This window comes from Bidens hawaiensis, unplaced genomic scaffold, assembly GCF_021521415.1.
Source record: "Bidens hawaiensis isolate Kalapana, Puna unplaced genomic scaffold, B.hawaiensis_p1.1 tig00036330_1, whole genome shotgun sequence".
Taxonomy (NCBI): domain Eukaryota; kingdom Viridiplantae; phylum Streptophyta; class Magnoliopsida; order Asterales; family Asteraceae; genus Bidens; species Bidens hawaiensis.
Genome location: NW_027505406.1, coordinates 120,159 through 133,518, shown reverse-complemented (window position 1 = coordinate 133,518; position 13,360 = coordinate 120,159). Strand labels below are relative to the sequence as shown.

The 13,360-nt window shown below is 41.9% G+C and overlaps 1 protein-coding gene across 1 annotated transcript; it reads left to right on the top strand.

Moving 5' to 3' along the window:
• The first annotated feature begins 284 nt into the window (after nt 1-284).
• Nucleotides 285-3,913, top strand: LOC143612985 (calcium-dependent protein kinase 26-like). Its single transcript, XM_077086828.1, has 7 exons — nt 285-1,339; nt 1,939-2,082; nt 2,173-2,325; nt 2,409-2,524; nt 3,131-3,298; nt 3,374-3,598; nt 3,727-3,913. The coding sequence occupies exons 1-7, from the start codon at nt 502-504 to the stop codon at nt 3,847-3,849; spliced, it is 1,767 nt and encodes a 588-aa protein (XP_076942943.1). The 5' UTR covers nt 285-501; the 3' UTR covers nt 3,850-3,913.
• The last annotated feature ends 9,447 nt before the right edge of the window (nt 3,914-13,360 follow it).

Below are 13,360 nucleotides of genomic sequence, written 5' to 3'. Positions count from 1 at the left end.
TAAAAGTTATTTGTAACTTGATCCATATAATACATATATGTATAAAAAATTTATTTAAATGTTTTAAAGACAAATCACATCTCAAATTATAAAATCCCAACAAAATAAAAATAAAAACTTTGCATCAAAATGCTACAAAACAAAAACAAATTAATTAATTTCACAACATTAACGAAACATTCAAATCGTATTCAAACCTTAACGAAACATTCATGATCGGAGTTCAAACCCTAAAAAGATTCATAGGGTTTTCTTGCAAGATTTTGGCGGGGTAAAGATTATTTCCTTTTGATTTGATTCACAGGGAACGGACATTGCGTTAATAATCCATATATGAGATTGATTTCAAAAGGGGTTTTGTTTGTTTTTGCAATTTCGCCTTTTCGGGTATCGCACACCAGGTGTTTGTTGAAATGCCGAAACGGGTTTCATTATATTTTTGAAAGGGGAAAATGGGTTGAATTGAAGTGATGTAGCAACTAGGATAAAATTGAAAATTAGATGGGAAATGTATGCTTAAAGGGTTTCCATTCGATATACAAAGCGTTATGCTGGCCGCAATCAAAGCCTCCGAATAAGACCCAACCTGCATTGACCGACGAAAAGCATATTAAAGACCCGCCTCCACCTGTTCAAACCACACCTCCACAGACTCCTAGGTTACCCGAAGATGAGGTCAAACCTGAAGTCAAAGTGGAGGTCAAACCGGAAGTCAAAGTAGAGCCGAAGCCATCGAGAAAGATTTCGATAGTGAAGCAACAAAGCAAACACACGCAGTCGGTTAAAAAGCCGCATGAAATGACACGAATGTTGAGTAAAGGGCTTCAAGCTGACCGTTTGTTGAAAACGAATAAAGGGAATTTGAAAGATTTTTATATGTTAGGTAAGAAGCTAGGAAACGGTCAGTTTGGTACGACGTATCTTTGTGTAGAGAAAACCACTAGTAAACAATTTGCTTGCAAATCCATTGCAAAGAGGAAGTTGCTTACAGATGATGAAATAGTTGATGTTAAGAGGGAAATTGAAATAATGCATCATTTGTCGGGTCACCCGAATGTGGTTTCAATTGAAGGCGCGTATGAAGATTCGGTATCTGTTTACTTGGTTATGGAACTTTGTGCCGGTGGTGAGTTGTTTGATCGAATCATTGATAAAAGTTATTATTCAGAACGAAAGGCGGCCGACCTTGCTAAAACTATTGTTAGTGTGATTGAGGGTTGCCATTCTCTTGGTGTGATGCATCGAGACTTGAAACCGGAAAACTTTTTGTTCGTTGATGATGATGAAGATTCGGTTATGAAGATCATCGATTTTGGATTGTCAAGTTTCTTTAAGCCTGGTACTTTTTCAAACCATATGTTTATTATTTAACTTTTAGGACATGTCGGCTTGTAAATGAACCGAAGATTCGGTGAACCGTTCGATGGGAAGTTCGTTTGTTTAATAAACGAACGAACATTAACAATTGTCTTGTTCGTTCATTTATGTTCATTCGTTTATGTTTTTAAGTTTGTTCGTGTAAATATTCATTAAAAGTTTTCGGTCCTAATACAATTCAGTTTAGTTTATGAAATTTAAACTACAAACATTACAGTTTAGTCTAGTTATATTATATTTTTAGGCCCGACTAGTTGATGTTCACGTTTACTCTTAATTGGTGTTCTCTCAGTTATGTGTGTTCACCTGCGTTCGTGAACAATTTGTTTATGCTATTAACAAACAAACATAAACGGACACGAACACAAACACACTCATTTTCTTAACGAACACGAACAATAAAACCCTGTCCGTTTAATTGTTCATGTTCCATTGGTCGTTCCTTAAAGTTAAATGAACGAACACGAACATGCCCTTTCATGTTCGTTTGGTTCGTTTACAAGCCTAAGGACAAGTTTATGTTATAATTAGTTTATTGATATTTTATTATTCAACTATCAGGACAAGTTTTTACCGATGTTGTTGGAAGCCCTTATTATGTTGCACCGGAAGTTTTGCTTAAATATTATGGTCCAGAAGCTGATATCTGGAGTGCTGGTGTTATTATTTATGTTCTTCTTTGTGGGGTTCCTCCATTTTACGCAGGTGAGACATAACACATAGTATACTTTTGAAATATACTTTTGCTTTTGGTTGTACGTAAAAAAGTCAAGTTTCTCTTATTTTGACTTGCAGATACTGAGGAGGATATATTTGAAGAGGTTTTGCATGGTAAGCTTGACTTCAGTATAGATCCATGGCCTAATATTTCTGCTGGTGCTAAAGATTTAGTTAAAAAGATGCTCGTTAGAGACCGTAAAAAGAGGATAACTGCTCATGAAGTTCTTTGTAATTTTCTTCTTTCACAATATTTTATATTTAAATAGTGGAACTTAATCATTAATCGTTTTATTATTTATTTAATATTGTAGGCCACCCTTGGATTAGTGTTGATGGTGTTGCTCCCGACAAGCCTCTTGATCCTGCGGTTTTGATTCACTTGACTCGGTTTTCTGCCATGAATAAACTAAAGAAAATGGCTCTTAAGGTGCGTGATTTGACCCATGTTAACTTTTTTCTATATCGTGTATCGATCGTTTTAAAGAAAAAAACCACTAATGCTTTCAAATATTTTGACTTTAAATATATAGGTTATTGTCCCAAACATGATGGCATAGCATCTAACGTGTTAGTAACTTTGACCATGTTGACCTTTTTCTAACATGGTGCCAAGTTATGTAAAACTATGATGGTTTATGTAATCATGTCATGGTTCAGGGTAAGTGAGAATATTATTAAAATTAGAATGGCTGTTTAGGAATTGTGACTAACTTTGACCAAAAGGGGACTAATTGCATTAAAACTTAAAAGTAGTCAACTTTGGTCCAATTTCTGTATTGGTATCCATCTTTTTGCAGAAAAAAACATTAGAACTTTCAAAAATTTTGACTTTAGGTATGTAGGTTATTATTTGACATAGCATCTAACGTGTCAATAGCGTTGACCAAGTTGACTTTTTTCTAACATGGTGCCGGTTTTACGAAACTTTGATGGTTTATGCAATTATGTCACGGTTCAGGGTAAAGTAGGAATGTTATTAGATTGGATGGGTAATTTTGGAATTGTCAACACTAATTATGTTTTATGGCTGCAGGTGATTGCAGCAAAGCTTTCAGAAGAAGAGATTGCTGGCTTAAAACAAATGTTTAAGATGATTGATACAGACAACAGTGGTAACATCACTTTTGAAGAACTCAAAATTGGATTGAAAAATTTTGGTGCTGATCTCGAAGAATATGAAATTCATGATCTAATGCAGGCTGTAAGTTTTATTTTATATGTTTTGCATATAAAACGCATTAATTTCCCGTTTACTGATGTATGTTTTTATCTATAGGCGGATATAAACAATAATGGTATAATCGACTATGAAGAATTTGTAGCTGCAACCTTACATTTGAACAACGTTTATAAAGAAGATAGTATTTATGCTGCTTTTTCATTTTTTGATAAAGATGGTAGTGGTTTTATAACATTGAATGAAATCCAACAATCGTGCAAAGAATTGGGTATAGATGATGCACAGATAGACGAAATTATCAAAGAAGCTGATCTGAATAACGTAAGTTTCTTACAAAATTTCCAACTTTAAGTTTCCTTGAGCGGTTGATGTGGGACCCATTTCGGTTAATTTCTATGCGGGTCCCATTTATTAGACATAAGTAACTAATGACGATCACATGGTTGCAGGATGGGCATATCGATTACAATGAGTTTGTTTCAATGATGCAAAAAGAAAGTGTCATTGTCGGAAGGAGACAACAAAAGAACGATTTTACAATTGGACTCAGGGACGGATTGCCAGTTTCTTGACTAAAGTTTGACCCTTTATTTTATCTCATTTTTCTAAAATTTTGAGGTTTTTATTCATGTTCTTCACAAAATATACAAGTCATCTAACATACTAGATCGTAGCAGATTCTTAGAACTCGAAAGAGTCCAGTGAATTCATATGTAAAATATTCCATGTAAAAGAAGTGGTTTTGTCACACCCGGCCCTGAACGGCGGAAACAGCCGGGCGCGCGCGAGTGGGGATTGATAATTAAGCACGGGCCATTGCAAACATTCAAAGTAAGATTTTCATTGCGCATGAAATGTTTAATACAAATACATTACATTGTTTAAAGATTACATAAAAACATCCAAGTATAAAAACTGTTGAAGATTTCCACGCCATATCCCCTTGCGCGGCGGGAACAACCACGCGCATCGAAGGGATAGAACTAAAATCTTCCAAAAAGCTAGTTTTAGATGTTCAGCGTGAGGTGCCCTAAGTGTGACTCCATGTGCTACCTAGTTATCTCCTGAAAGACACGTAAAACATTTGAATCAGTATAAACTGAGTGAGTTCACAAGTTTTTGTAACTTGATAAATCGTATTGCATCATAGTCTTGATAAAAATCATTCTAAAACATAATTCTGATAGCATCATTGAAACACATGCTTAGTAAAACATAGTTCTGATAACATATTCTGATAAAATCGTTCCGCGGGCTACGCGCGAACATTTCTGGAAAACGTGCTCGTCCATGCAAAGTGGCGCTGCCACTACGAGCTAAAATAATGTAATACCGTCCCGCGGGTTACGCGTGGACATTTCTGAAAAACCGTGCTCGTCTATGCAAAGAGGCGTTGCCCCTACGAGCTAATCAATAATACCGTCCCGCGGGTTACGCGCGGACGTTGTGCCGGAAAACAAGGCGCTCGTCCATGCAAAGAGGTGCGACCCCTACGAGCGGGCTCAATCCCATAGTACTGCCCCATGACCATACTAGGCACTCGTCCATGCAAAGAGGTGCGACCCCTACGAGTGGGTTGATCAAACCAGCAGTCCCTACCCTTAGAGTCCCAATGGTAAAGTGATCACTTACTCGAATTCTGGCGTACATACATCGTAAACCATAGATAACCGTTTGCATTGCTCATCATAATTTAAACACATAATCGTTTGCATAGCTTGTAAGTATACCATGATAAATCGTAATTTAAGTACGTGTCCCTCGCCCCGAAAACAGTTTAAAAACAGTGAAAATAGTGAAAATAGGGGCTGTGAGACTCACCTGTGGTTCTTGTTAAGGGATTAATCGAGATTCGGGTTTTCTTGGTGTTGGCCTCGGAATTGAAGGTCTAGAATACGATTAAATAACAAGTATATATATTAAGATCAAGAGATAGGAGAATATAAGGGTTGGAAAGTAGATCTCAAGGTTATAATCTCGGCTTACCTAGTAACAGGATCGGAAATGAAAACAACGGATGCTTGGGAGATGATTAGTGCAAGTTTGTAGTTCTTAAGAGAGAAGTTTGAAGTGTGTTTGGGTGATAATTTGGGTTACATATTTATAGGCAAGATTCAGGGAACACAATCCCTTGCTTTAGGGGATTGTAATCTTTTCATATCTAGGTGTAATGATGATAAAGTATGGAAATTATTATTATTTATTTAAAAGTGGAGGTGATCGGTCCTAGGGAGTGGATAAAGGATTCTGATTTGATTTGGACAGGACATGCAGGTCTGTGGTTGGTGGGAGTAGGGTGGCTGACAGTTGACTTTTCATGTTACAGTATGCTTTTTCAGGTGCTTTTGTCAGTGTACAGTTAAAAAGTAGAAATCTCTGAAACACGCTACTGTTTCCTTTTGGGCGGGAATAATCTCCTTACATCTGGAGAATAGACTAAGTGTTCTGCGCGTATAACTTTGTGCGCATAGCTTTCTGCGTGAAGGACATTTCTTTGCTGCGGGTAGGTGCGTAACCTTCTCGCAGTTAGGGACATTGAGTTTCATTTGTAGATTCTCCAGGTGGTCTTGGTATTTCAACATAGTGATCAGTTATGTTGAAGTCAATTCCATCTTGGAGCTTCAGACAAACTAACTCTCAATGTTCCCGCCATGCGGGGAGGTTAGTTCCCCTTCCGCACGCGCATAAACGATTTAGGATGCACCCGCCTTAGCATCATGCGGGACGGTCAACCCATTAGACAACATAAAGTTAAGTTACATGAAAACATAAAGCCAAAACATTCGCGCATGGCGCATATAACATATGCCCACGCTGGTTCTTACATCGCGTGCTCGCGCAGGGCGTACATAACAATTGCCCGCGCTGATTCTAACATAGCGCGCTCGCGCAGGGCGCACATAACGTGCCCGCGCTGATTCTAATCTAGCGCGCATAATATTCACAATCACCTAATTATTAGGTTGATTACTTAGTTTATAGGGTTGGGAAATTACCGGGTGTCACATTTTCCCCTTGTTAAGAGAATTTCGTCCCGAAATTTAGGAGACGTCGCTGGCAGAAGCCATGCTCTGAAAGAGGTGTGGGTATTTCTTGCGCATTTGATCTTCTCTTTCTCAAGTGAATTCAGGCCCACGCCTTGAGTTCCATTGAACCTTTACTAACTTGATTCGACTTCTGCGCAACTTTTGTTCTTTCCAATCGGTTACTGCTATAGGTTCTTCTACGAAGTGCAGTTGTTTGTCGATGTGAATCTCGTCCAACGGCAAAATCAACGTTTCGTCAGATAAACACTTTTTGAGGTTGGACACATGAAACGTATCATGGACTCCACTGAGTTCGGCGGGTAGACGGAGTTTATAAGCAACCGGACCGATCCTTTCCCGGATCTCAAATGGTCCAATGTAGCGCGGATTCAACTTTCCTCGCTTGCCGAAACGGGGGACTCCTTTCCATGGAGAGACTTTCAAAAGTACTCTATCCCCTACTTGAAACTCCAACGGTTTCCTTCGCACATCTGCGCAGCTCTTCTGTCTGTCGCGCGCTGTCTTAAGGCGATCTCGTATCTGAAAAATCTTGTCTGTTGTTTCTTGGATCAATTCTGGACCAGTCATTTGCTTGTCACACACTTCAGCCCAGCACAGTGGGGATCTACACTTGCGCCCATACAAAGCTTCAAACGGCGCAGCCTTGAGGCTTGTGTGATAACTGTTGTTGTAAGAAAATTCAACCAATGGGAGATGAGTATCCCAGCTACCTCCGAAATTGATTGCGCACGCGCGCAGCATATCTTCCAATGTCTGGATTGTTCGCTCGCTTTGTCCATCCGTTTGGGGATGATATGCCGTACTCATGTCAAGACGAGTACCTAAAGCCCCTTGTAACGATCTCCAAAACCTTGAGGTGAACCGACTATCTCTATCAGAAATGATGGACACTGGGACTCCATGTTTTGAAACTACTTCTCGAATATACAATCGGGCTAACTTTTCCATCTTATCGGTTTCCTTGATCGGCAGGAAGTGCGCTGACTTAGTTAGCCGATCTACAATAACCCAGATCGTGTCGTAACCCCCAGGTGTCCTTGGCAGTTTGGTGATGAAGTCCATAGAGATTTGTTCCCACTTCCACATGGGAATTTCTGGCTGCTGAAGTAACCCCGACGGCTTCTGGTATTCAGCCTTTACCTTCGAACACGTCAGGCACTTACTGACATACGTCGCGATGGCGCCTTTAAGATTGGGCCACCAATACAGCGCTTTAACATCTTGGTACATTTGTCTGCGCCAGGATGTACGGAATACCGCGTCTTGTGAGCTTCGTTTAATACTTGCTCGCGCAATCCTCCCTTGAGAGGGACCCATATGCGGTTAGCAAAATATCGAGTGTCGTTTTCCTTGATCTCCAAATTCTTAATCATACCCCCAAGGGATTCGTTTTTAACAAACTCTGGTTTCAAGGCTTCTTGCTGAGCGTCTCGGATGCGGGTAGAGAGATCTGCGCGAATGGTCAACCTTAGAGCCTTGACTCGTAGCGTTTTTATTCGCTCCTTCCTACTTAGCGCGTCTGCTACCACATTCGCCTTTCCAGGGTGGTACTTAATTTCACAATCATAATCATTCAACAACTCCACCCATCTTCGTTGCCTCATGTTTAAATCCTTTTGATCAAATATATGTTGAAGGCTCTTGTGATCCGTAAAGATTATACACTTCGTACCGTAGAGGTAATGGCGCCAAATCTTTAGCGCGAAGACAACCGCTCCAAGTTCCAGATCATGCGTTGTGTAGTTCTTTTCATTGGTCTTGAGTTGGCGCGAGGCATACGCTATGACTTTGTCTCGCTGCATAAGGACACATCCGAGTCCCTGATGTGAAGCGTCGCAGTAAACGACGATGTCATCCGTCCCCTCGGTCAGAGACAAAATTAGCGCACTACATAACTTCTGTTTCAACATTTGAAATGCCGCTTCCTGATTTTTGCCCCAAACAAACTTCTTGTCTTTCTGAGTTAGCGCGGTCAGAGGTAGAGCTATCTTGGAGAAGTTCTCAATGAAGTGTCGATAGTAGCCAGCTAGTCCTAGGAATTGCCTCACCTCAGTTGGGGTTTTTGGCGCTTCCCAGTTTTCGATGGCCTTGACTTTGGAAGGATCGACGTGTATTCCTTTCTCGTTTACAACGTGACCGAGAAAGTGAACTTCTCTAAGCCAAAACTCACACTTTGAAAACTTCGCATACAACTTTTCTTTCCTCAACAATTCCAAAATCAATCTCAGGTGTTGCTCATGCTCGGCCTTGGTCCGAGAGTAAATCAGGATATCATCTATAAATACAATTACAAATTTATCCAAGTATGGTTTGCACACGCGGTTCATCAGATCCATGAATACAGCCGGCGCATTAATTAGCCCGAAAGGCATCACTAAGAACTCATAATGGCCGTATCTAGTTCGGAAGGCTGTTTTCGGCACATCTTCCTCATTGACCCTAAGTTGGTGGTATCCTGACCGTAGATCTATCTTCGAATAATAACTGGATCCCTGCAACTGGTCAAATAAGTCGTCAATCCTCGGTAAGGGGTACCGATTCTTGACTGTCAGCTTGTTCAGCTCCCTGTAGTCAATACACATCCGGAAGGAACCATCCTTCTTCTTTACAAACAGTACTGGAGCTCCCCAATGTGAAAAGCTTGGGCGTATGAAACCCTTATCCAATAGTTCCTGTAACTGATTGGATAGCTCTTGCATCTCAGATGGAGCTAGTCGATAAGGCGCTCGAGCTACTGGCGCAGCTCCTGGGACTAAATCAATTCGAAACTCGACTTGTCGCGGCGGCGGTAATCCGGGCAAATCTTCAGGAAAAACTTCTGGAAATTCGCGCACTACTGGTAAGTCTTCAATTCTTCGCTCATCTCCTTTCTTCTCTACTACATGCGCCAGGAAGGCGTAGCACCCTTTCCTTAGGCACTTGCGCGCCTTTAGGCACGAAATCAGTTTCGTCGCAACTCCCCTTTTTTCCCCTTGAATCACCAAGGTTTCTTCGTTCAACAGTGGGACCCGAACCTGCTTCTCATGGCAAATAACTTCCGCGTGGGTCTCGACCAACCAATCCATACCTATAACAATGTCAAAACTTCCCAAGTCTATTGGCAACAAGTTAATATTGAACCCGTGACCTCCCATGACTATTACACATTGTTCAGTTCTTTCGTTCGCGCATAACTGCCTACCATTGGCTAGTTCTATAGTATAAGGTGTGTCTAGCCTACTGGTTGCTAGGCCTAGGGAGTCTTTAAACTCAGCGGATATAAAACTTAGGTCAGCGCCAGTATCAAATAAGACAGATGCAAAATGGCCGTTAAGCAAAAACGTACCGGTTACCACATTCGGCTCTTCTTTAGCTTCGCCCGCGCCGATCACAAAAGCTCTCCCGCGAGCTTGGTTTCCCCTTTGTGGGCAATCCCGACTGAAATGCCCTGGTTTCCCGCATGCGTAGCAGTTGTCGCTCGCTCCAGCTTCTCTGATTCGGCAATTCATCGTCTTGTGCCCTGGTCTGCCACATTTGGCGCATTCGATTCTTGCGCATTCACCCTCGTGGTGATACTTGCATTTGCTGCACCATGGGCGAGGCCCGCTGTATCCTTTCCTTGATGGCTCCGCGGCTTGGATCGCGTAAACCCTTGCGCTCTCCTGCTTCTTGAACGGTGGCTGCTTGGAGTCGGACCCTCGGTGGTGAGAGTTCCATTTCCTCTTGGAGTCAGAGGTTCGCTGCTCGTTTCCGCGCGTAGACAACATACCCGCACGGACCGTATCCCTTGTAAGGGTGATGGCCCGCGCTACCGCCTCATCAAAGGTTGGAGGCGCTGCGGCGTTGAGCGGAACCCTAACAACAGGAGGTAACCCAAAGATATACCTCTCGATCTTCTTTTCCTCCGTGTTTGCCATGTCTGGCACCAACTGGCAAAGCTCGTTGAACCGGTTGTTGTAGGCGTCGATATCCGTTCCTACCATGGTGTGGTTCCAGAATTCCTGTTGTAGACTCTGAATTTCTGCGCGAGAGCAGAACTTTCTCATCAACATTTCCTTTAGTTCCTCCCAGGTCTTGTGAAGAGCAACTTCTCGCCCCAAAGTCTTCACTTGAAGCTTCCACCAAGACGAAGCTGCTTCTTGGAACATGCAGGTCGCGTAAAGGACCTTCTGGTTCTCACTACATCTGCTAATGGAGAGAACTGTCTCCATCTTGTCAATCCAGTTGTAGAGCCCAATAGCCCCTTCGGTACCCTTGAATGGCCAAGGCCTACAGGCCATAAATGTCTTATAGGAGCACCCTTTGTCCAAGGCTCCTGATTCGGGTTCTGGGGTCTCGTTCTCCTGACGACCCTGACTAGATTCGGCCTTGCTGGCCTCATGTGTCGCGATCGCCTGCGCGATTATTTCCGCGAGTTCCTCGGGTGTCATGGTAATTCCCTTGGCTCTAGTTGGAGGCATTCTCGTTCTTAAAAAAAAAAGAAGATATAACAAACTTAGCGCATGTACCATGAGCACATAGTGTTCTTATCTTTATTCACTAGACACTGTGTGACCCGTGTTCCTAAGTGTGTGTGGTTTCTTTTGAAAATATTTTCCTTGAAAAATACTTCATGCGATTCCCCGACGGTTATAGTCTAGGTTAAAACTTCTTTTCCTAGTTCGCTATAACCAGTGCTCTGATACCAATCTGTCACACCCGGCCCTGAACGGCGGAAACAGCCGGGCGCGCGCGAGTGGGGATTGATAATTAAGCACGGGCCATTGCAAACATTCAAAGTAAGATTTTCATTGCGCATGAAATGTTTAATACAAATACATTACATTGTTTAAAGATTACATAAAAACATCAAAGTATAAAAACTGTTGAAGATTTCCACGCCATATCCCCTTGCGCGGCGGGAACAACCACGCGCATCGAAGGGATAGAACTAAAATCTTCCAAAAAGCTAGTTTTAGATGTTCAGCGTGAGGTGCCCTAAGTGTGACTCCATGCGCTACCTAGTTATCTCCTGAAAGACACGTAAAACATTTGAATCAGTATAAACTGAGTGAGTTCACAAGTTTTAGTAACTTGATAAATCGTATTGCATCATAGTCTTGATAAAAATCATTCTAAAACATAATTCTGATAGCATCATTGAAACACATGCTTAGTAAAACATAGTTCTGATAACATATTCTGATAAAATCGTTCCGCGGGCTACGCGCGAACATTTCTGGAAAACGTGCTCGTCCATGCAAAGTGGCGCTGCCACTACGAGCTAAAATAATGTAATACCGTCCCGCGGGTTACGCGTGGACATTTCTGAAAAACCGTGCTCGTCTATGCAAAGAGGCGTTGCCCCTACGAGCTAATCAATAATACCGTCCCGCGGGTTACGCGCGGACGTTGTGCCGGAAAACAAGGCGCTCGTCCATGCAAAGAGGTGCGACCCCTACGAGCGGGCTCAATCCCATAGTACTGCCCCATGACCATACTAGGCACTCGTCCATGCAAAGAGGTGCGACCCCTACGAGTGGGTTGATCAAACCAGCAGTCCCTACCCTTAGAGTCCCAATGGTAAAGTGATCACTTACTCGAATTCTGGCGCACATACATCGTAAACCATAGATAACCGTTTGCATTGCTCATCATAATTTAAACACATAATCGCTTGCATAGCTTGTAAGTATACCATGATAAATCGTAATTTAAGTACGTGTCCCTCGCCCCGAAAACAGTTTAAAAACAGTGAAAATAGTGAAAATAGGGGCTGTGAGACTCACCTGTGGTTCTTGTTAAGGGATTAATCGAGATTCGGGTTTTCTTGGTGTTGGCCTCGGAATTGAAGGTCTAGAATACGATTAAATAACAAGTATATATATTAAGATCAAGAGATAGGAGAATATAAGGGTTGGAAAGTAGATCTCAATGTTATAATCTCGGCTTACCTAGTAACAGGATCGGAAATGAAAACAACGGATGCTTGGGAGATGATTAGTGCAAGTTTGTAGTTCTTAAGAGAGAAGTTTGAAGTGTGTTTGGGTGATAATTTGGGTTACATATTTATAGGCAAGATTCATGGAACACAATCCCTTGCTTTAGGGGATTGTAATCTTTTCATATCTAGGTGTAATGATGATAAAGTATGGAAATTATTATTATTTATTTAAAAGTGGAGGTGATCGGTCCTAGGGAGTGGATAAAGGATTCTGATTTGATTTGGACAGGACATGCAGGTCTGTGGTTGGTGGGAGTAGGGTGGCTGACAGTTGACTTTTCATGTTACAGTATGCTTTTTCAGGTGCTTTTGTCAGTGTACAGTTAAAAAGTAGAAATCTCTGAAACACGCTACTGTTTCCTTTTGGGCGGGAATAATCTCCTTACATCTGGAGAATAGACTAAGTGTTCTGCGCGTATAACTTTGTGCGCATAGCTTTCTGCGTGAAGGACATTTCTTTGCTGCGGGTAGGTGCGTAACCTTCTCGCAGTTAGGGACATTGAGTTTCATTTGTAGATTCTCCAGGTGGTCTTGGTATTTCAACATAGTGATCAGTTATGTTGAAGTCAATTCCATCTTGGAGCTTCAGACAAACTAACTCTCAATGTTCCCGCCATGCGGGGAGGTTAGTTCCCCTTCCGCACGCGCATAAACGATTTAGGATGCACCCGCCTTAGCATCATGCGGGACGGTCAACCCATTAGACAACATAAAGTTAAGTTACATGAAAACATAAAGCCAAAACATTCGCGCATGGCGCATATAACATATGCCCACGCTGGTTCTTACATCGCGTGCTCGCGCAGGGCGTACATAACAATTGCCCGCGCTGATTCTAACATAGCGCGCTCGCGCAGGGCGCACATAACGTGCCCGCGCTGATTCTAATCTAGCGCGCATAATATTCACAATCACCTAATTATTAGGTTGATTACTTAGTTTATAGGGTTGGGAAATTACCGGGTGTCACAGGTTTGCAGGTGGTCAAATAGTGGTTTTTCTAGTTTCCTTAACTTGTGATTTCAATCAGTCTTTTATTGCTAAATTTTGTGCAAGTTGTGTTCTTTTATAAGA

Excerpts from the sequence above, each read along its gene's own strand:
- LOC143612985 (XM_077086828.1), top strand. The coding sequence starts at position 502 with ATGGGAAATGTATGCTTAAAGGGTTTCCATTCGATATACAAAGCGTTA. Across the intron at positions 2,525-3,130 it reads TAAAGAAAATGGCTCTTAAG|GTGATTGCAGCAAAGCTTTC; the intron begins GTGCGTGATTTG and ends TTATGGCTGCAG. Across the intron at positions 3,299-3,373 it reads TTCATGATCTAATGCAGGCT|GCGGATATAAACAATAATGG; the intron begins GTAAGTTTTATT and ends TTTTATCTATAG.